Source organism: Callorhinus ursinus, unplaced genomic scaffold (assembly GCF_003265705.2).
Source record: "Callorhinus ursinus isolate GAN/ISIS: 27379988/994484 unplaced genomic scaffold, GSC_fseal_2.0 scaffold9, whole genome shotgun sequence".
Classification (NCBI taxonomy): domain Eukaryota; kingdom Metazoa; phylum Chordata; class Mammalia; order Carnivora; family Otariidae; genus Callorhinus; species Callorhinus ursinus.
The window spans coordinates 2,655,379-2,679,823 of record NW_027397071.1 but is presented as its reverse complement, the minus strand read 5'-3'; the positions used below and the strand labels follow the sequence as shown (position 1 = coordinate 2,679,823).

Below are 24,445 nucleotides of genomic sequence, written 5' to 3'. Positions count from 1 at the left end.
GCATCAGAAGAAAGCACTGTTTGCCTAGTGGAAAAAGGGATGGAAGAAAAAAGAAAGGAAAGAAAGAATAGTAACTATGCAGTGTCAAACGCAACTTGTTGATAAGACAAAGCTGAATTTAATGCTTAGCTGTGGTACAGTAGATCACTACCTCACTAGAACCTTAGTGGCCTGTCAGATGGAGAAGGACAAAGTTGAGATATTTATTGAGATTTTAAGTCTGGGTTAAGATGGGCCTTTCAGTTGGGGTAGGGGTACTTGGTTATGATTGGGTAAGGACCATAATATAACAGCTTAGGATTGGTAAGCAGAGAATTTGGAGGTACAGAGTTCAAAGTTTTAAGCCATCATTTGATAACTTTCCATTGAAGAGGTCTTTCAGGAATTTCCTGGAATGAACAGTAAAATTATTTTGCAACTTTTATCCTTCTGGGCCAGGGTAACAGTAAACTCACGTTGATGAAGACAGTAATAAAGCCATTTTAATCTAGGTAGTAACAAGTGTGGATAATTTTCATTCTCAGAAGATAGAAATAATTGTGTTCTTGGGGCTGGGGAAGATTTATCTGCTCCTTGTTACTTACTGTTTTATATGCTGTTAGATTTGTTTTAGATTGTATTCAGGATTTTGCAGTTCTATTCATTAGTTAGATTGACCTGTTTTCTTGTCATGTGTTTATAGTGTCTAGTTTTGCTATCAGCTGGTTTTGTTGAATTAGTTTCTCCCTCCCTGAATTGTTTACTTTAACATCGGGATTCTTTCTCTCTTTAAGATGGGTATAGATTCTATTATTTTGATTTTATTCTACTCACATTTTGTTTAATACTTTGTTTTTCGGTATGATTAACCTGCTTTTTGAATGGTAAGGATTATTATAGTTTCTGTTTTACCATGGTCATCTAGCCTTATTGTACTTTTATTATTATTTCTAAGTATATTTTTTGCCCTTTCTATGCATTTGTACCAGAACAGCATGGTTGTCTTATGACTTGGATTGACATCTTGAACCACCCTCCCTGTTTCTTGAATTAATCCTTTTTTTTTTTTTTTTAAGCTTAGGTAAGTAGGTAGATATCTCATACTGTGACCACGAAGAAAATGAAGGAGAACTACAATTTTAGTTTTCCTTTACCTTCCTATTGGTGGTTAACATGTCATCTTTAGGAAAATATATTGAACAGTGTTTATTATTTGTTCTTAAGGAAAAGTGAACCATGTTGGGTATTATTTTTGGTCCTTATATTTCTACTTTGATTTTTTTATATACTAAAAAATTAAAACAGACCTTATATGAAGGGCATGTTATTAATGACAGTTTTCTCTCCACCCCAAATATAGGAAGTTCACAAATGGGTGCTACCATAGTAGATGCTTTGGATACCCTTTATATCATGGGACTTCATGATGAATTCCGAGATGGGCAAAAATGGATTGAAGACACCCTTGATTTCAGTGTGGTGAGTATACAATTGATGACTTCTTTGATTGACCTTGAAAAGACAGCATATAACCAGAGTAGTTTTGAGCGTTAATACTAACAGTTTAAGGAAATCCTAAATTCCCTGTCTTCTTTTGGGATTAGAGTTGTTATTTAACTTTTGTGTAAAATACATACCCTTTCTCACCATCTTCCTTTCACTTTTCTTAACCTTATCATTTGAGGCAACGTGTTCAGTGTGTTAAGCAGGAGTTACAGAAAAAAACACTTGGGAATAGAAATACCAGGAAAGCCTAAACTACTTTATAAACAATAAGCGTTTTATTATTTTTTAAAGATTCAATAATCTGGTACAGCTTTGATGAACCTTCATAACTAGGCTGATGCCCCTCCTTCCAGTATTTTGGCATAGTTGTTAAGTGTGGGGCTAAAGTTTGAAGCCCAGCATAGCTACATTCTTGCTGTGTGACCTGGGAAAGTTCCTTATTTTTTCTAAACCTGTCATAAAATTACTATCGCATTGCAATATTGTAAGGATTATTTGAGATAATCTGGTACACATTAAGTGCTCATAAATGGTAGCAATTTTTTTTTATTATTACCAGTATTCGCCTGCAAGTTGTATGGACTATTTTGTCATGTTCATTATTATCTATCATGATATTTGTGCTTGCTGTTCTTTCTTGCTGTGGTCAGAAGTCACTCTTTCACTATGTGTTTTTCTCTTTGGCAGACTGCATCACTCAAATTGTGATTTAAATCCATAATTATTTCTTCTCTCATGCTTTCCTGATGCTAACCACACAAAAATGGATTACTTTCTTTTATGTTATTCTAGCATTTTGGACATACATCAATTAGAACAATTTTTATTATCAGTTAGATTTAGGTTTATCTGTGAGTGGCAGAAAATCTAATATAAAATAGCTTAAACAAGATAGCTGTTTATTTCCCTCTCATGTAAATTAAGCATGGAGATAAGCAGTTTGGGGTTGGCTTGGGTAGCTCCTTGATCCTCAAGGATCTAGGATCCTTTGTCTTGTTGCTCTGTCAATTTCAGTGTATAGCTTCAGCCTCATGGTCTAAGCAAAGTGGTTCCTCAATAAGGTGGATAAACCTTCCAGTTGCAGAAAAGAGGAAAGATACATGACTCTTCTATGACACTTTACAGGAATCGGTTACCCCAATTTTGCTTGTATACTGTTGAATAGATCTGACTCATACGGCCCAACCTTAGTGTCAAGGGAGGCTGTGAAATACAGGTGTTTTTTTGTTTGTTTGTTTGTTTGTTTGTTTTTTTCCTCCCCTGTTTGGCTATGTGGTCCTTATAGGATGTGGCTTTTTGTATCTTATTTAAGAAATCCCTACTCTTATTGAAGATACATGTCTATATATTTCATTCTGAATGTTTTAAAGTTTGGTTTTTGCATTTAGGACTTTAGTCCATATGAAATTGATTTAGGGTGAGATAGGCAACTATTAGTTGATCCTAGAACGGTTTATTTCCCTGCTTTTTATACATGCCACATTAGTCATTTGAGCTGATTCTTTTGTTCGCCTTTTTTCTTTGTGCTTACATCAATACTAAACTGTCTTAACTACAATATTTTTGGAGGAAGCTTGATATCTGATCTCTTTCTACTAGGAAATTATCTTAGCACTTCTCAGCTCTTTGTTCTTGTAAGCTCTGGAGTTCTGTTGACATTTTGATGAGGATTGCATTCAATTTACAGATTAATTTAGAGAGAATTGGTGTCTGTACAGTCTCAAATACTCCTGTCCATTAACATGTCAGCTTTATTAGGCCTGATAATCCGCTGGTATATCATTGCTATCAGTTCACTCATTCAGGAACCAGAACTATACCATTTATTTTAGTTAGAGGATTTAATGTTTAGAATTGTTAACCAAATAACGGGGAACTGAAAAGGCAGAAAGAGAACATTGTGGTATCACAAGAGGTAGTAACTACAGTAAATATCCACTTCCCTGGGATTGTGAGAACAGTGGGAAGAAGTTGGTAATTTGGGACTCTGTTTCTGATACGTAGGAGCTCTTAAAAGAGCTTTTTAGAGTGGGGACTCAGACCTCTAAGGAGAGGGCCCCTAGCTGGTGGGCCGCAGTGAGGCTGATGTGGAGAATGTGTGTGTGGCAGGGGACCTGTAATGTGGAACCAGCTGCCACTGCCAGGGCCAAGAACCATGGCTGGTTTGACATGGTCAGAAACCAGAAGTAAATTGGAAGGAATCAATCCTTTCTCCTTCTTCCAGCCTTGTATTATGTTTGTAAAACTTCCTGTTGGCATGGTCCATAAGGGAGCCAGCAGGCTAATGAGACATGCATTTGCAGAGTTCCAATTCCAATGTATCAGGTAGGCTCTAGAAGGATAGATGTGAACCTGAGGAAAAAAAGCTTAATAATCAACACAATCATTTACCATCCCTTTACTTCTAATCTTTCTGTGTCATGTGTTTTCGCTATATATTTTGCATGTAGTGTGTGTTTGGATTTTGTTATTTTTATCCAGTCTTGGAGTCTTTTAACTGTCAAGTTTGGAATATTTACATTTATTGTGATTATATATATTTGGAATTGGGTCTTCCATCTTGGTTTTTCAAGCTATATTATTGTTGTACTTTTCATTGTTTTTATTTGCTCCTTCCCTTATTTTATGTTAAGTTACTTTATGTCTCTTTTTCCCTCTACTTCATTGACATTTATACTTGTCATTTCCATTCATTCTGGGGTTGTCCTTAAAATTTTATATGTATACTTTTAAGTTTAAAATTGATCATTTCTTTTTCCTCCTTCTGAAGAACATAAGCCTCTTGAATGCTTTATTTAGCTCATCTCCCTCTTGTCTTATGTGTAATTGTTGTCTAGCTGGTTCCAACTTGTATTTGAAACTTCCAGATTAATGAGTGAATGGATGACTGACTGAATGAAAGAATAAATAAATAAATTTATTGAATGCCTTCTCAGGGACAGGCACCGTTCTGGCTTCTGTGGATTACAGTAAAGAGCAAAACAGTCTTATTTCTCCTTGAGTTTGTACTTTAGTTTTGGGGGAAAAACAGTAAAGAAATCTTCAAGTCACATATAGTATATCAGGTGGTGATAAATGCTGTGGAGAACAGTAAAGGAGAGCAAGTAGGATTGGAGCAAGTGTGGGGTTGCCATTTTACATGGGGTGGCTAGTGAAGGACTCTGTTACAGTGACATTTCTGAGAAGAGACCCAGTGGAAGCCATGTGGATATAAGGCTCTCTTATACTGGATATTATAGTGGAGTATAGTATTAGAGGTTGATTATTTTCTCTTAAGCTATGAAAGGTACAGTTCCACTGTCTTCCTGTTTCTGTTATACTATTGGAAAGTATGCTGTCAGTCTAATTTTTCACAGGTAATCTGTCTTGTTTTCCCTTTGTTTTAATCTGTTTTGCCCTGTGTTCTGTATTTCCATTACCATGTGCCCATGTGTGGATTATTCTTTAAAGGACTCATAATGTACCATCAGTCTGAGAGCTTACGTTTTTATCAATTTTGGAAGATTTGTAGTCACTACTCCTTTGAATAATGCCTGTTTTCTCTTTTGTCCCTTCTATCCCTCTAGAACTCTTATGTGTCTTTCTTGTGAGGGAAGTTCTGAATTTTACAAATAAAGAATTACATGTAATCAGATGGTGATGTGTTAATTGGGGAAATAATGTAGGCTAAGAAAGATTAGTGATGAGGGCTTACTTCATTATTTTGTATGGTGTGTTTGGATAAGCTTCCTATTCAGAGACCTGTAGGTAGAGGGTAAGACTGACATACAGGAACGATGAGTTCGGTAATTCTAGAACAGCAAGTAGACCCATTTGGTAATAAAGTGAGTCAGCAGGACTCCTATTGGTAGGAGATGATGTCATACAGCTAGTGGGGAATCGGAATATGTTGGGTCTTACGGTTATTTTGCTCTAATGTAACCAGTGGTCATTGTAAAAGTTTGCACACAACAGTAACTCAACCTGACTTAAAATGTAAGAGGTTCACTGTACCTACAGGGTGCTGAATAAATGGAATGTAAGGAGGAGAGGAAGGCTGAAATCAGGGAAACTGATTAGAAGGTTATTGTTTTGGTGAGTGATAGAGGCCTGCCCTCTCTCCCTCTTTCTCTGCTTCTCTCTATTTAGTGATGTCTGCTGTGTGCCCTGCAGTATGCTCTATATTGGGAATATGTGAAGTAATATAAAGCATATTCCTCTTGAGGATGGGATGGGATGATAGATATATTAAAAAATTGCAGGAAGTAATCAGAGGGGGAGATAAACCATGAGAGACTCTTCACTATAGGAAACAAACTGGGGGTTGCTGGAGGGGAGGTAAGTGGGGGGATGGGGTAGCTGGGTGATGGGCAGTAAGAAGGGCACGTGGTGTGATGAGCGCTGGGTGTTATACGCGACTGATAAAGTATTGAACACTACATCTGAAACTAAGGATGTACTGTATGTTGGCTAATTGAATTTAAATTAAAAAAAATTCCGTATCAGAGATACATACTTGTGTTAGTAAATTATGTGTTCTGCCTGTGAATGTTAGAAACACTTCAGGATAATATATATTTCCTTTTAAATTTTGTTAAAAAATTAGTTATGGACATTATCTTTATACTAGTCAATTGTGTATATCCTGTGGATTCTTTGGTCATGTTCTCTGCCACTTCTACTTTTCTTTCCATGTATTAGAATTTTTCTCAGCAATATCTATATCTGTATCTAAATACAGACATAGACTTTATATGCTAAGGTTATTAATACTGCTATATTTGTGCCAAATTTCCTTCTGTTTTTTTTTTGTTTGCCTTTTAATTTTGTTCATAATTGCTTTTCCTTTTAGGTCATTCTTATTTTGGGGAAACTCAAGTCTTTCTATCATCATTTGTTGTCAGTACAGTTGATTTTATGCTTAAAAGTACCTTCTTTGTCAAGGAAGTTTGTATGTTGTCACATTTTCTTCTACTTTTTTATTCTAATTTTTCTACATTTATTTCTAAATTACTTGGGCTTCATTTTGAGAGAGAGAGGTAGCTGAAATGAGGATCCAAATTAATTTCTAACCTAGGAGTCAGTTTTCTCAATATTATTAATTGAATAATCCATCATCCTATCATTTTTTTGGTCCCTCTTTTAACATTTATTAAGTTTTTATATACATGAGGAAAAATATTTAAAATTCATGAGAAATAAAAATGGGACAGTATGCTGTAGTAACTAGAACAGAAGGAAATGGACCCAGTAGAGATACCACTATTCCAGAATTCAAGAAGTGGAGGCTTTCATGAAGAGAGAATAGTCAAGAGGATCAAATATGTTGATAATTTCACAATAATAGGTAAATACATATAAATGATTTTGGCTAATAGGACGTTGTGGTGGCAGTAATAGAGGAGTTTCAGTAACATTAATAAATTGAAAGTGAGATTTCAGTTGCATGAGGAATGAAGGTGTGGAAAATGGAAAAAACATTCTCTGCAGGGTGTTTGTGAGAAGCATATGAAGTACTGAAAATATTTGGAAAACTCGGAAGTTTTATGTATATATGAATATTTTCAACATGTCTTCACAGAATTCAGAGGTGTCTGTGTTTGAAGTCAACATTCGATTTATTGGAGGCCTGCTTGCAGCTTATTACCTTTCAGGAGAAGAGGTGAGCCACTAAAGTGAAACATTGTTTGGGGGGAAGGGGCTCTGAATGGACTTAAATAAAATGAAAGATTTCCCTAACAACATATCATTTTTCTTAATTGTCTAATATTGAACTCATGTAAAGGTTTGCTGAGGGAACCAGATGCTTCAGGTAGAAATGTCCTTGGAAATAATGATTTTTCCATTTTGAGAATTTTAGTAAAACATAAATTCATCACAAATCCTGTCTCTGTATATACCACTTCTCCTTTGCAGGAGCTATCCTCCAGGGTTTTGCCACTGCAATTAAATTACATAATCGAAACAAGGTGGGGGATTGATTAATAAGATCACAATTACAGAATGAATCAGGAAGAATGAATATGGATCCTCCAAAGACCAAAAATTAATTATTAAAACTGCCTGTTTGGAAATCAAATGAGATTTTTTGCTATAAATTTAGAAAACCAACACAGCAACAACTCTGAATTCTCCTTTCTGGAGGTCTTGGTGTATGTAGTGTACATATAGATTGATTTGAGACCTGCTGTGATGGGGAAGTGGGTGTGGGAAATTCCTTTTTACTCAGGTGGGTTTAAAGGATAGGTTTGGAGAGTGGGAGAAAGAGAAACTAAAGGAAGAGGTTATAAGTCATTTCTCTCTTGTTTCCTGAGGAACTTCTATATTTAATTGGTTTGTTGGTCTAAATGATTATAGGAGTTCTTTGTAAATTTAAGAAAATTCATCTTTTGTTTTATGTGTTGTAAAGATGGATTTCTATGTTGTTGGTATTTAAATGTTTGCCTAATCCAAGGTCACAAAGATTTTCTCTTATGTTTTCTTCTAAAAATATTAAGCCTTTACTTTTACTTTTAAGTATGTAATTCATTTTGAGTTAAATTCTATATGTGCTGTGAGGTATAGGTTGAGCTTTTCTTTCTTTCCTTCTGGATATTCAAAAATTCTAGCAACTCTTGTTGAAAAGACTCACCTTTCTCTGTTTTAATTGACTTGGCGCTTCTGTGGAAATCAGTTGAGCGTATATGTGTGAGTCGACCTCTGCGCTCTCTGTGTTCTTGCTGTCTGCGTCAGTTCTTTTGCTACACTGTGTGAACTATGCTGCATTCATTATTGTGGCTTTATAGAAAGTCTTGAAGTCAGGTTGTGTGAGTCTTCCGACTTTGTTCCTTTTCAAAATTGTCTTGGCTATTCCATTTACTTTATTTTCTATTTTAGAATCAGTTTGTTGATCTCTCCAGAATATTCCATTGGAATTTTGATTGGGATTACCTTGAGTCTATAAATGAGTTTAGAGAAAATTGGTATCTTAACAAATAGGGAGTCTTCCAAACCATGAATGTGACATATCTATCCATTTATTTAGTCCTTCTTTAATTTTCTTCCTTAGTGTTTCTAGTTTTTAGCATATAGATATTTTATATATTTTGATAGATTTATACATATTTTATACTTTTGGTCCTATTATAAAAGGTACGGTATTTTTTATTTCAATTTCTAGTTGTTTATTGCTAGTATTTATAAATACATGGGTGCCTGGGTGGCTCAGTTGGTTGAGCGACTGCCTTCGGCTCAGGTCATGATCCTGGAGTCCCGGGATCGAGTCCCACATCGGGCTCCCTGCTCAGCAGGGAGTCTGCTTCTCCCTCTGACCCTCTTCCCTTTCGTGCTATCTCTCATTCTCTCTCTCTCAAATAAATAAATAAAATCTTAAAAAAAAAATACAGTTAATGTAAAAGAAAGTTTTAATAAAGACTTAAATTTTCAGCTGGCTTAGGACATCTTGTTTATCACTGAATAACTTCCTGATGCTGTCATTTTTAAAAATATTATAAAACGTACATAACAAAATTTTTCATTTACCATTATAGTTCCGTGGTACTAAGAACAGCGTTCACATTATGCAATATACAGTTGATCTTTATAATGACCTTTGTACTCTGAGATTTTTCTAAATTCAGTAATTAATTCTCGTTGCTTTTTTGGGATTTTTTTTTTTTTTTGGTAAACGATCATGTCATCAGTGAATAGTTTATTTCTCTGTATAGGGAACAATTTTATTTGTGTAGTTCTTTTATTACTTTGTCTTGCCTTACATCCTTGTCTGTTTCCTGATCTTATAGGAAGAACATTTAGTCTTTCACCATTGCATGTAAATGTTAGTCATAGGTTTTTTGTTCTTGTTCTTTTTTTTTTTGACAGAAGATGGTGGTGAGGGAAAGGGAGAGAAAGAATCTTAAGCAGGTTTCACGCCCAGCATGAGGCTGACGCAAGGTTCGATCTTACCACCCTGAGATCATGACCTGAGCTGAAATCAAGAGTCCGAAACTTAATCCACTGAGCCACCCAGGCACCCTGTTAGCCATAGGTTTTTTTGTAGATGCCCTTTAATTGTCTTGAAGAAGTCCCTTTCCATTCCTAGTTTGCTGAGATTTTTTATTTATTGTGGATAGATGTTGAATGTTGTCAGATGTTTTTGCGATATTCAATAAGATGATTATATATGATTTTTTTCCTGTATCTGTTGATTTGCAGATTATATTGGTTGAAGTTTGAATGTCAAACCAGCCTTGCATTTTCAGGAAGAAACCCACTTGATCATGGGTCAATCTTTTTATATACTGCTAGGATTGATTTGATAATACATTGTTGAGAATTTTTTGCATTTATATTCATGTGGAATATTGATCTATGTGTAGTTTTAATGTCTTTGTGTGTGTTTTATATAAGAGTAATGCCGACCTCATAATATGAGTTGGAAGTGTTTTCTCTTTTTTTTTTTTTCCTTTCACTGGAGAAGTTTTTGTATAATTGATATTATTTCTTCTTTAATTGTTTGGTAGAGTATCCTTCTGAAGCCATGTGGTTGTGGAGCTTTTTGTTTCTGTTTTTTTCACCTAAGTTTTAAAACTATTTAATTTTTTTGGTAGATATAGCACTGTTCAGTTTATTTCTTCTTGAGTGGCTTTTGTAGTTTTTGTAGTTTGTGTATTTCTGGGGATTTGCCTATTTCCTCTAAGTTGTGTAAACTGTTGACATAAAGGTGTTTGTAATATTCCCTTATCCTTTTCATATCTGTAGGATTATTAGTAATGTGCCCTATTTTGTCTTCTCTTTTTTTGTCAGTCTGGATGCAGGTGTATTGGCATTTTTGGTTTTTTCAGATAACTTGTTTTGGTTTTATTGATTTTTCTCTATTTCTGTGCATTCAATTTCATTTCTCCTTTGATATTTAGCTCTGTTTTCTCCTTTTTTTCCCCCTAGTTTCTTAGGTGTGGAGCTTAGATCATCAATATGATACCTTTCTTTTAAAAAAGAACAGTGCCATAAATTTGCTTCTTGGCCCTTCTTTAGCGACATCCTATGAATTTTGATATATTTTCATTTTCCTTTAATTCAAAATATTTTCTAATCTTTTCTTTCTCTTTGATTCCTGAGTTGTGTAGAAGTATATGTATTTTTGGGGCACCTGGGTGGCTCAGTTGGTTGGGTGTCTGCCTTCGGCTTGGGTCATGATCCCGGGGTCCTGGGATCAAGCCCCACATTGGACTCTCTGCTTGGCGGGAGCCTGCGTCTCCCTCTGCCTCTGCTTGCTCCTCCCCCTGCTTGTGCTCACTCTCTCTCTGTCAAACAAATAAATAAAATCTTTTAAAAAAAAAAGAAGTATATGCATTTTTATATGTATATGTCTATATATATACATATGTATGTATATATATATTTTAAGTAGACTTCACACCTAGTGTGGAGCTTGAACTCACAACCCTGAGATCAAGACCTGAGCTGAAATCAAGAGTCGGATGTTTAGCTGACTGAGCCACCCAGGTGCCCCAGAAATATATTTTTAAATTTTCAAGTATTTCAGGGTTTTCCACATATCTTTCTATTATTTCTAGCTTAAGTTTTTGGTAGGCAGTGAATAGAGAACAGTTCTACTGAATTTGTTGAGGTTTGTTTTATGGGTCAGAATATGGTCTATTTTAAAAAGAATGTGTACTTGAAAAGAATGTGTATTCTGTCGTGGTTTTGTTAAAATATCAATTAAGTCAAAGTGGATAATAGTGTTTCTCAGATCTTACGTAATTTTACTGATTTTCTGTCTGGTCTGTCAGATACTAGGTGAGGAGTCTGTATTTTGGAGGCCTGTTCTTAGGTATGTACACACTTAGGATTGTTTGGTCTTCTTGGTTGATCCTTTTATTGTTTTACAATTTTTCCTCTTTATCCTTGGTCACGTTTTCTGTTCTTTTTTTGCTTTTATTCTTCTAAGATTTTATTTATTTGAGAGAGAGAGAGAAAGAGAGCACGTGTATGCGCCTGCATGAGCAGGGGCAAAGGGGAGAGGCAGAGGGAGAAGGAGAAGCAGACTCCCTACTGAGCAGGGAGCCTGACACGGGGCTCAATCCCAGGACCCTGAGATCATGACCTGAGTGAAAGGCAGATGCTTAACTGAAGTCAGACACTTAACCAACTGAGCCGCCCAGGTGCCCTCACATTCTCTGTTCTTAAATCTAGTTTGTGTGATACTGACATAGTCACTCTGGCTTTCTTTTATGTAGTGTTTGCATGGTATATCTTTTAACCTATATGTTTTTATATTTAAAGTTGGTTTTCCCGAAGAAAGCTTGACAATCTGTTTTTAATTTGTGTGTTTAAACCCTTTACATTCAGTATAACTATTGATACAGTTCATTAAATCTACCGCATTGTTAGTTATTTTCTATTTGTCCCATCTGTTCCTCATTCCTCTTCTTTTTTTCTGCCTAATTTTATATTATTTTTTGTGATTGTTTTATCTTCATGACAGACTATTCTCAATTTTTTTTTCTTTTTTTTAGTGGTTGCCCTTTTTGTTTACTGTATATCTTTAATTCATCCTAGTTCTACCTTCAGTCAGTATTATGCTGATTCACTTGTACTGTGAAAACTTTACAACTGTATATTCTTAATTCTTGTCATTCTTCTTTTATGCTGTTTTTTGTTACTGTACATTTTTTGCACTATAAACGCATAGGACATCGCTACTAACTTTTGCTTTAGGTGGTCAGTTATTATTTAGAGCTATTCAAAATAAGAAAAAAATACCTTTTTATCTTTCAGTCATTTTTGTTGGTCATTTCTCTTTGTTGGTTCAGGTTTCTGTCTGGTATCTATTCCTTTTGTGTGAAGAGCTCCCTTTAACTTTTTGTATAGTGTAGGTCTCCAGGTGGTAGATTCTCTCAGTTTCTGTTGGTCTGAAACTGTTTCTTCTTCAGTTTTGAAAGATAATTTCTTTGTGTGTATTTTTCCTTTTAACGCTTTAAAGAACTTACTGCATTAGCTTAACATTTGCATAGTTTGAGAAGTGTGCTTTAACTCTTTGTTCTTCTATATGTAATGTGTCTTTCACCCTCCTTTGTGCTTTAACTCTTTATTCTTCTATATGTAATGTGTCTTTCACCCTCCTTTGGCTGTCTTTAAGATAATCTGTTCATATTTTATTTCATATGAAGACTCTTGAGTGGTTTTACTTTTTTTTTTGCTTTTGGAGGGGCAAGTAGGGCTTATTTATCTTGCTTGAGGTTCTCTGAGCTTCTTAGATGTATGGTTTGGTAGCTTTATATTTGAAAAGTTCTTATCTTTTAAAATATTTTTTTTGCCTCTTCTCCTTCTGGAATTCCAATTTACATATACATTAGACTGCTTGAAATTGTCTCTTAGCTCTTGAATTCACTATTCTTTTTTAATCCCACCCACTGCTTTTTATTCCTTGTGTTTCAGTTTGGGTAATTTTTATAGACCTGTCTTCAAGTTCACTGATCTTTTTTTTTTTTTTTTGGTCAGCTCCATTGAATCTACTTTTAATTAAGCCTGTTGATGGCTTTCTCTATCTCTATTACTTTGATTTCTGAAAAATTATTTCTAGTATTTCATTTGACTTTTATAATTTCTATTTCTGTGCTACAGTTCCTCATTGTCTTCATGTTTTCCACTTGATCCACTAACTAGGTCTTTTAACATGGTAATCAAAGTCATTTTAAATTCTCAGATTGTTTTAACCTCATCAAGCTTGGTTCGTTACTTGCTTTTTGTTTCTAGAAAGTGGGGTTTTGTTTTTGTTTTTGTTTTTGCCTTCTTAGGTATTTCATAATTTTTGACTGAATGCCAAATATCAAGTATGGGACAGTAAAGACAGGTTGATACTGTTTATGTCTGTGCTGCTAGCATCAGGGGTTCAGTCATTTTAGTCTGGAGTTGAACCACGTTTTGGTTTTTTACTGCTGAGATTACCCACGATGTGCCAGTAGTTTCAAGTTCCTCTAACATTACCTTGTAATTAGAGTGCACCTGGCAGGCAAGTTTTTCTTAACATTCTAGCTCTTCCCTCCACTTCAGGCATTTCCTGTATGCCTGCTCCTCAGAGAGGGTCTCTCTCCACCCATACCTTGTCTCCCCCCAGGCATGGAGTATTGTTACTCTTTCTAACCTTTATGTCCATACTCTTTTCTGTTTTGATCTCTAAATATTGGCAGCCATGAATTTGTACTAATAGCTCTAATTTCAGCCCAATACCAAAAGGGTTATTCTGGTTTTCTGCCTTTTCATATTTCTCATTTTCTTTTCTGATAGTGTGAAATCTGCCCACTGTTATTCCTCATATATTTACCTCCTTGCTTAGTCCTACTGTATGAAACCACTTTCCTGCCCTCACCAGGCTGCTGCCTTGTTCAGTGCATCTTCCTCACATGGACCCCTCTGGGAGTCACTCCCCTTTGCTTGGCTGGCTTCATTTTCCTCATGTTGGTCTTAGGCCCTCTCCAGACAGTGCTGCCCACCCTAGGCATACCATCTGGGCACAGAACCCTGACTTCAGGAGCTTCTGGATTGAAATATTAAATAATGAGAGGAGGAAGGAAATGGTACTATTTTGATGCCTTCAGTTTCAGATTTATTTCCAGATTAGACATTATAAGATGTCCTTGAGAAAGGAAACATTTTTTTTTTCATACTTTCATGCTTATCTGACTATGTAGAGGAAGTACTTAATTTTGGGGGTGTAGTGACAAACTTGATTAGTTTTCATACCAAAAGGCATATGGTTCAAAATTAATTACGAACAGCTTATGAAAGAGAAGTGTCAGCCTTGGCTGTTTCATGTTAGACTCCCTATCTGAAGGTTGAAACAAAATGTTGAAATTTTGGTTGTTACTGTCTTAGGAAAACATTAAAATGCTGAAAAAGTATATAATGTTACCAGTATTTCCATTTTTGCTGTTTTTATGCATCATACTTTAAGAATAAACATTTTGAAGTGGAGGGAAGCACATATGCTTTGGAGTTTAGAGGGTCGGGTTCCTACTCTGCCTCCTTTCATAATGATATTTGGCAAGCTGCATAATTTAAGTTTCTTAATCTATGAAAATGTCAGAGAGTTCACCTGAGAGTTGTTGTAAGGATTAAGTTATGTGAAAGTGCCTAACATAGTATCTGACTCAACAGATATTACTTTACCTTTCTTCCTCCTTTGACTTTTTCCGATGTGGTAAATATTCTGTGTTTCTAATGGGTGGGGAATCCCTTTACTTATTTTTTTTTTTAATTTAAATTCTGTTAATTAACATATAATGTATTATTTGTTTCAGGGGTACAGGTCTGTGATCTGTCAGTCTTATATAATACCCAGTGCTCATTACAACACATACCTTCCCCGATGTCCATCACCCAGTTACTCCATCCCCCCCAGCCCCTTCCCTCCAGCAGCCCTCAGTTTGTTTCCTAAGATTGAGTCTCTTATGGTTAGTCTCCCTGTCTGGTTTCATCCTATTTCATTTTTCTTTTACTTATTTAAAAGGAGACATCATAAATTAATTTCTTAGGATTTAGTCTACTCAGGTAAGAAGTATAAAGAGAAGATGTTTTACTTTTCTGACTTTCTCATACAGTGGGATTCTGCTGACCTTTTTACTTTTCTTCTTGATCATTTTATGTTGGAATATGTGATCCATATCTGTTCTGGGAAACCAACAATAAATCTCAGGTCTGCTAAAAATAAAACATAGAACAATAATTTGAATATGACATTATTATAATACAGGATATACAGTAAATTCCTACATCTCACATAAGCCAGGAAATTAACTCTAATTTATAACTTGGCAGAGTGCCTTTCTTATATTAAGGTAGTATGTAAATAGAATAAAGAACATTTCACATGCATTCTGTTTTCTGGTACAGGAAACCAAATGAGGGTTACATGCCATCCTAACAAAGTGTTCCTCTCGCCTATTGATTTATTAATATAATAAATGTGAAACTTTATCATTTTATTTTCTCAGAACAAGGCTGTTTATATTAAATATTCACAAGTTAAAAAAATCTTCATGATTTATTATGTTTACTTGATGTTAGCCTCTAATATATGGCATTTCTGTTATAGGATTGTCTCATTTTTTTTTTAATGGTTATCAAAGTGGTATCCCTTCCTTAGTAAGATAATAACATAATTTATGTGGATAACTGCATCTGAAATCTGTCAGATAAAATAGAGAAATGGTTATGTGGAGTTTAATACATGTTTTATAGATAATAAAAAAATAAAAGCAACAAGAACAAAATCTTTCTTTACTAAACAAAAATGTACTCTGTTGCCTGTAGTGTAAGATTGTTTCTGATTAAGTTTAGGAATATTTTCTAAGACAAATACAATAGTCTCTTTTGACCCAGATATTTCCTGGTTTAAATATTAGTCATTATTGTCCTTACTGCACTAATTCTCATTTTGTTTTTGGAAAACCTGATATTGCTCCATAAATTGCTATTTCCATTGAAAATTTGAGCTCTTCATTCTCTGTAGATGTGCTGGTAATTGGGCAAAACAGTCCACTAAGCTTTACTGACTCAGATAACATTTTTAAATACACTGTCCAACATATTCCTGTTAAATGTGAGTTCGTCTATACATCTGTACACATTCTTACATGTTTAAAGTTATAGCCAGTACCAGTCATAGTTGACAGTTATGGTTGTGATTATTGGTTTGTTAGATCAGAAGGCAGAGTTCGGAGCTACCACAGGAGATCGAAATTAGGAGTGAAATCCAGGATAGGAGGGAACCACAGAGGAGAAGCTCAAAATTCTGCGTACATGAAACTGTATTTAGACCACATTGTTTTATTTCCTATGTGTTTATAGACCTCTACCATAATTTTCTGCCTAAACTAGACTAACCCTTCCACATTCTCTGTCTGATAAAGAACTTCAGGGCCTAGCTCAAAGATTATTTTGTTTATTTTAAGCAACTCTACATACAGTAGAGTAATTTACATACAGTAAAATGCCCTCACTTTAAATAGGATGTAATTAAATGTATAGTTTAAATTTTAACAAATGGGTGATAAGCTATTGGAGGGCATACAGATGATACAACTTTTTGGAAAATAATTTGGTGGTGTCAAGTAAACATTTAAAATATAAAATTCTCCTTGACCTGGTAACCTGCCTCTAGGGATATATTATCTAAAAGTAACAATGTGGATACATAAGAAATATTTAGAAGTATATTTTGTTGCAATATTGTTTTTAGTAGCCAATGTTTGAAAAGACCGGAATTCATCTAGAGTGGAATGTTTGAATAAATTAATACATCTCTCAGTTATACAACTGGGAACATAAGTTTGATATATTTTATCTAGGAAAAATATGCTTAACATATTCAATGACAAAAGCAAATTATAGACTAATAGTTGTAGTGTGGGTGTGTGTGTGTGTGTGTGTGTGTGCCTGCCTGTGTGTGTGTATGCTATTCATCTAGTTAGTTAGCCATTGCAGTATTTGGGGCACGAAATAATGGCAGCTTGGACGCAAATGGGTTGTAGAGATGAGAGATTAAATGATTTCAAGGGATTTGGGAAGTAGATTCCAAAAGATTGGGTGATACTTTGGAAGGGGGGATGAGGCAGAAGGAGGAGTTGGTCCTGTCTCCAGTTTCAGGGTTTTGGTACTGATGGCGAGACAGTTACTTGAAATTACACAATTTTTTTTTTTAAGATTTTATTTATTTATTTGAGAGAGAGAGAGAACGAGAGACAGAGAGCACGAGAGGGAAGAGGGTCAGAGGGAGAAGCAGACTCCCTGCTGAGCAGGGAGCCCGATGCGGGACTCGATCCGGGACTCCAGGATCATGACCTGAGCCGAAGGCAGACTCTTAATGACTGAGCCACCCAGGCACGCTAGAAATTATGCACTTTAAGAACATTAAATTGGGAGTGGAAGATCATCAATTCATTTTAAGTATTTTGAGTTTGAGGGGATTTTGCTATATTTATGTGGGAATAGGTAGTAAACAGATGTAATGGAGCTGGTGCTTATTTTAGAAGTCTTGTTGAGAAATATAAACGTGGGAGTCAGTTGCTCTGTACCTGATAATTGAAAGCAAGCACATGTGAAGTTGCTCTAGGGGGACAATTTAAGATAGGAAGATAGAGAGAGGAATCAAGCCTGGAGGAACACAGCATCAAAGGTCAGATATGAGGAGGAAGAGTCAGTGAAGGAGGTAGGGAGATTGTGGGGTTACTGAACACAAGGGGAGAAAGCATTTTAAGAAGGAACTGGTCGATTGCTGGAGTGTTGGGGGGTGGGAGGGATGGGGTGGCTGGGTGATAGACCTTGGGGAGGGTATGTGCTATGGTGAGCGCTGTGAATTGTGCAAGACTGTTGAATCACAGACCTGTACCTCTGAAACAAATAATACAGTATATGTTAAAAAAAAAAAAAAGATAGCAGGAGGGGAAGAATGAAGGGGGAAGTCGGAGGGGGAGACGAACCATGAGAGAGGATGGACTCTGAGAAACAAACTGAGGGTTCTAGAGGGGAGGCGGGTGGGGGTATGGGTTAGCCTGGTGATGGGTATTAAAGAGGGCACGTACTGCATGGAGCACTGGGTGTTATGCACAAACAATGAATCATGGAACACTACATCAAAAACTAGTGATGTAATGTATGGTGATTAACATAACATAATAAAAAGAAAAGAGAAGGAACTGGTCAGTAATGATCTGTGCTCAAATGTGTGACTAATTATTAGCAAGATCAAGTTCAATGAAGTGATGGGACAGAAGCCATGTTGGAATAGGATGAGGAGTGAGTGGGAGGAGAGGAAATGGATACAGTAAATTGGACAGTTTTGTAAAAATTGGAAAGATACTTCTGTTATTATGTTAGTAGCAGGAAAAGATAGAATAAAAATCTACTTAGCAGTTGTACGTCCTTAGAACAAAAAGGATGGAAATATATCAAAATATTAAGAGTATTTGGTTCAGAATACAGGAACTGTGTATGGTTTTAGAAATTTTCATTTTCCTCATTTTAAAATATATAACAAAATATGAATTATTTATTTATCAGTCAGGATCCAGTTAAGAGACAAAGCATGGGCACCTGGGTGGCTCAGTTGTTAAGCGTCTGCCTTCGGCTCGGGTCATGATCCCAGCATCCTGGGATCGAGTCCTGCGTCGGGCTCTCCGCTCAGCAGGAAGCCTGCTTCTCCCTCTCCCACTCCCCCTGCTTGTGTTCCCTCTCTGGCTGTCTCTCTCTCTCTGTTGAAAAATAAATAAAATCTTTAAAAAAAAAAGAGAGACAAAGCATGCCAATATTTGAACAGAGAGAATTTAACATACAGATCATTAACTAGGCACAAAGTCACCTAGTTAAGTGCTAGATTAAAAAGAATGTTCTAAAGTATCATGGAGGTGGCTCTTACAGGAAGCAACCAGGGCTGAGACTGAAGGTTAGAAACCATAAGAGGAAGGACTAAGCAGAGCTGAAATTCAGACCTCTGATGAAAGTGTGCTGTCACGTTGGTGCTCTTGCTGCTGTCTTTCCAGTGAGGGTTAAGGGTCATGAAGCTGGTTCTACTAGCATCAGAAAAAGGGGATTTAGCTGCTGCTACAGAAAGGCAGTGCTGCTGCTGATGTGAAGGGTTAGGAAAGCAAAACAGCATAGTGCCTGAGTATCCCTGCACACTTTTGCCAGGAATACCAAGGGTATAAGGCCTTGACTGCTCTTTACCCAGGTTGTTAGGGTTATACTTGCAGGGATGAATTAAGGTCATCAAATCAGCTTGCTTTCACTTACTGTAAAAGAGATTCTCTAAGCTCAGTGTTGTTTTCTGCAACACAACCCACCACGTGTGCAGGAATCCACAACGGACTCTTTGGATCATCTCTCCGAGATCTAGGTGGGGGTGAGGGTGGTGCAGGTACAGGCAGTGAAGATTAACTCAAATCTTTGGCTGATACTTTGCTGTGAATAAAATAGTCCTCTGGTCTCTGACCCAGCAGTGAGAGATATTTATGGCTCTGTGGATATTCATGAAAATGTGGTATGCTAACTTGTTAGCTCGTAAATAGAATAAATCTTAGATTTCATTATGAGCTTGAGAATATTGTTTGCAGGCTCATTTTGAGGGAGAGGTGTGTGTGAATATGTTTCTACCTCTTAGTTAACCTGCAGCTTTGTAGTAACTTTCACTTGATCCTGAGGAACACCTGTCTAGCCTTCAAGGATGTTCATGGTGAAGATGAAAAGTCATCCAGAATGCAATACAGAGTCAAAGAGAAAAATTAAGAAAAAGAGTTGAGATATAAAATAGTAAGAGGTTTCAAAGAATGTTTAGTAGGAGTTTTAGACGAGTTTAATGGAATAAATGATAGAGAATAAAAATTTGAAAAGATATCAAGAATAAGGAGAAAATATTAAAAGCTACTAAAGAGAAAGGGCCGATTACTTAAAGAAGGATAACAGCTGACAGCAGAGTGCTCAGTAGCAATAGGCGCCCGAAGTCGCTGGAGTGCTATCTTTAGATCGCTAAGATAAAATAACTGCCAACTCAGATTTTTATATTAGCCAAACTGTCATTCAGAAGGGAGGATGTAAGGTACAGGACAAAGATATGTGCAATGAATTAGTCAAATACCTTGAGGAATTTAATTGTTGACTACAAAAAGTAAGATTAAATAATACAAGGTGTAGGAATGTCTTTGTCTACATTTGTGTCTATATCAAGATGTCAGTAATCTAGACATCTGTATCTTTATCCAATTAGTGAAATTGTCAAGCAAGAACATGGACTCTGGAGCTAGACTGCCCAGGTTTAAACTCAGCCTTACCATTGACTGGTTGGATGACCAGTCAAATTAACTTCCTTGTTTTATTTTTTATTTTACTTTTTTTTAAAGATTTTATTTATTTATTTGACAGAGACACAGCGAGAGAGGGAACACAGCAGGGGGAGGGGGAGAGGGAGAAGCAGGCTTCCCAAAGAGCGGGAAACCCGATGTGGGGCTCGATCCTAGGACCCTGGGATCATGACCTGAGCTGAAGGCAGACGCTTAATGACTGAGCCACCCTGGCGCCCCAACTTACTTGTTTTAAATCTCAGTTTCCTACTCTGTAAAATGGGAGTAACAGTATTTATCTCATTGGGTTGTTGTGAGAATTAAATGGGTTAATATATATGTGTGTCATTATCATTGTCATCATCCCAACATTTCTGTAGAATATCTTAAGAAGGTCTTAAAACCTTTGCATGTTAATGTCAGACATTTTGGGGATATGGGGTTGGTATGGAAGAGAAAGAAGATAGTTACTTGTTTATTATAAATCTCAGGCATTCAACAGGCAACAAATGGGGTAGATATGTGAGAGCACATGTGTGTTTACACACATATACATACACGTACACTCACTGTTATTGAGAAGCACTAAGGAGAGAAGTAGAACATGGAAGGGGATAAAAAGGTTTTAGTTTCAAATAAGATGGTCAAGGAGTATGTGCGAGGTTTACATTTGTATAAAGACCTGAAGGAGATAAGAGAGAGCCATGAGAATGGCTTCTCCTGAAGGAGAAGAGAGAGCCTTTTTAAAGAGCATTTAGTTGAAAGGAACAGCAAATGAAAGGACACTGAAGCAAAAGCATAACTGGCATTCTTAGAAAACAACAAAAATGGTTAGTAGGGCTGAAGTAGGTTGCTGGAAGGGAAAGGAAGGAGAGAGTGAGGCATAGAGGTCATAGGTTCATCGCTTATAAAGATATATAGCCTCTTAAAGGGCTTTTACTGTGAATGAGATGGGGAGTCATTTGAGCATTCTGAACTCTTCACTTCGACATTCTATCTCTGCTAGGTTAAAAACAGGCTGCACAGGAGTATTGCATTACTAATTAAATTCAATAAAGAAAACAAAAGCACCCATGGATTCTTTTTTTTTTTATTTAAATTCAGTTAATTAACATACACTGTATCACTGGTTTCAGATGTAGAGGTCAGTGATTCATCAATCTTATATAATATGCAGTGCTCATTACATCACATGCCCTCCTTAATGCCCATCACCCAGTTCCCCCATGCCCTCTACCCACCTCCCTTCCCTTCAGCAACCCTCAGTTTGTTTCCTATGATTAAGAGTCCCTTATGGTTTGTTTCCCTCTTTGATTTCATTTTGTTTTATTTTTTCCTCTCTTTCCTTATGATCCTCTGTTTTGTTTCTTAAATTCCACATGAGTGAAATCATATGATAATTGTCTATCTCCGATTGACCTATTTTGCTTAGTGTAATACCCTCTAGTTCCATCCACGTCATTGCAAATGGCAAGATTTCATTTTTTGATGGCTGTTTAATATTCCATTGAGTGTATACCACATCTTTTTTTTTTTTTTCTTAAAGATTTTATTATTTGACAGAGAGTGACACAGCGAGAGAGGGAACACAAAGCAGGGGGAGTGGGAGAGGGAGAAGCAGGCTTCTCACCGAGCAAGGAGCTTGATGTGTGGCTCGATCCCACGACGCTGAGATCATGACCTGAGCCGAAGGCAGACGCTTAATGACTGAGCCACCCAGGCACCCCTGTATACCACGTCGTCTTTATACATTCATCTGTCGATGAACATCTGGGCTCTTTCCATAGTTTGGCTATTGTGGACATTGGTGCTACAAACATTGGGTGCAGGTGCTCCTTTGGATCACTACATTTGTCTCTTTGGGGTAAATACCCAGTAGTGGAATTGCTGGGTTGTAGGGTAGCTCTATTTTCAACTTCTTGAGGAACCTCCATGCTGTTTTCCAGAGCGGCTGCACCAGCTCGCATTTCCACCAACAGTGTAACAGGGTTCCCCTTTCTCCACATCCTCATCAACAAGTCATTTCCTGACTTGTTAATTTTAGCCATTCAGACTGGTGTGAAGTGGTATCTCATTGTGGTTTTGCTTTGTATTTCCCTGATGCTGAGTGATGTTGAGCATTTTTCATGTGTCTGTAGGCCATTTGTATGTCTTTGGAGAAGTATCTGTTCATGTCTTCTGCCCATTTCTTGATTGGATTATTTGTTCTTTGGGTGTTGAGCTTGGTAAGTCAGTTTTGGATAGATTTTGGATACTAGCCGTTTATCTGATATGTTATTTGCAAATATCTTCTCCCATTCTGTCGGTTGTCTTTTCGTTTTGTTGACTGTTTCCTTTGCTAGCTAGCACCCGTGGATTCTAATATCCCTCCTCACGAATCTGCAGTGGTTCTCTGTGTTTTCGGTTATGTTACTTTAAGTTTCATCGTTTTTATTTTAAAGCTTTTTGTAATTTTGCCACATTGTATCCATTTAACCCCATTTCTTCCAGTTCTTCCACACCTAGGAATAATTCTTCCAGTCCTAATTCTTTTAAACCTAGAACCAGTTTTAGCATAGTTCCATCACCTACCATTTTTTTCTGGTAAAAATAACTGGAAGATTTTACATAATGGACGTTGAACACATAAAAATTTTTTCTGTAAATAACTGAAATGTTGTAGAAGTCTTAATACTATTGAGCCTCTTAAACATACATAATTGAGTTGCTCTCATCATCTTATCCATCAAGAATCGTAGTAAAATTGGCAGAATCTGTTTTACCTTGTGATTTATTACAGGGTACTGACTAGTTAACTGAATCTTGGGGAGGGCCATGACATGAAGCTTTTTTTGTTATATATCTTGGAACCATGCAGTCAGGAGAAATGCCCAAGCATGCCATACCATGTATCTAATCGATTGCCTTTATTGCCCACATGGTCTCTGTGAAGATGGGGACCAGTCACTAGAACTTCCGTTAGAGCCACGACAGAAGAATCAGATAGCTCCACCATGATGTTTGCAAGGCCACTGCCTCAGATCCCTTACTTCTTCCTTCCAAATACTGTGTGTTTACGTATGCTTGGCAATGCCTGTGCCATATGTTGAACCATAGGTGGAGTGGACTCTGGGAAATGTTATGCAGTTTTGCATCCTCTGCAGTGTTTGAAGGTGTGCTTGAAAGGAGATTTGAATGAGTGTTGAGTATCTACTGCATTTATAATAAAAGTAATGAAAATAAAAATGACACCAGAGTCTCCTTTTTCAACTGTAGATCTTTCTTGACTTACAGTGGAGTTACCTCCTGATAAACCCATTAAAGTTGAAAATATTGTAAATTGAAAATGCCTGTAATACACTTAATCTACTGAGCATTATAGCTTAGCCTAGCCTACCTTAAATGTGTTCAGAACACTTCCATTAGCCTACAGTTGTGCAAAATCATAACACAAAGCCTATTTTATAATGGTGCTGAATATCTCTGTAATTTATTGAATCCTATACTGAAAGTGAAAGACAGAATGGCTGTGTGGCACAGAATGGTTGGAACTATATTGGATGTTTACCTTCATGATCCCATGGCTGACTGGGACCTGTGGTTCCCTGCCTAGCCTGGGAAAAGATAAAAATTTATAGTTGGTTTGAATGCATATCACTTTCACACCACTGTAAAGTTGAGAAATTGTGAAGTGTTCATCATTAAGTTGGACCATTGTAAATTGAGGCCTGCATGAGATTGGCAGCAATCAAAAGTTTGCTAACTTTTGTGTTAACAAGAACACAGGGGAATGGCTACTCACACATTCCAGTAAGAATATAAATTAGTAAAACACGTGGAAGACAAAATGGCATTAACTGTCAAAATTACAAATGAATATGCCCATTGATACTTCAGTTCCCATTTTGGAATTTATCTTATATAGTCACATAGTTTGGAAACATATTTCTGTCATGTAGGGGACTGACTAAATAAATTCCAGTATATCCATACAAGGAGAAATTCTGCAGCCACTAAGGAGAAGGATGTGGTAGACCTTTGTAGACTGATTTGGAAAGATCTCCAAGGTACAGTAAAGTGAAAGAAGCAAATTCAGAATAGAGCGAATGCTATTCCATGTTTGAAAGAGACAGAGACAAAAACTGTGTGTGTGTGTGTGTGTGTGTGTGTGTGTGTGTGTGTGTGTGTGT

The 24,445-nt window shown here is 36.5% G+C and overlaps 1 protein-coding gene across 2 annotated transcripts in view; it reads left to right on the top strand.

Annotated features, from left to right (window-relative positions):
- The window catches only part of MAN1A2 (mannosidase alpha class 1A member 2), a 198,909-nt gene that overhangs the window by 72,466 nt on the left and 101,998 nt on the right, over positions 1-24,445 (top strand). For both annotated transcript variants that reach the window (XM_025872529.2, XM_025872528.2), the window contains exons 4-5: positions 1,340-1,458; positions 7,046-7,126. In XM_025872529.2, the coding sequence (XP_025728314.1) occupies positions 1,340-1,458; positions 7,046-7,126 (200 nt within the window). The remainder of the gene's footprint in view (positions 1-1,339; positions 1,459-7,045; positions 7,127-24,445) is intronic.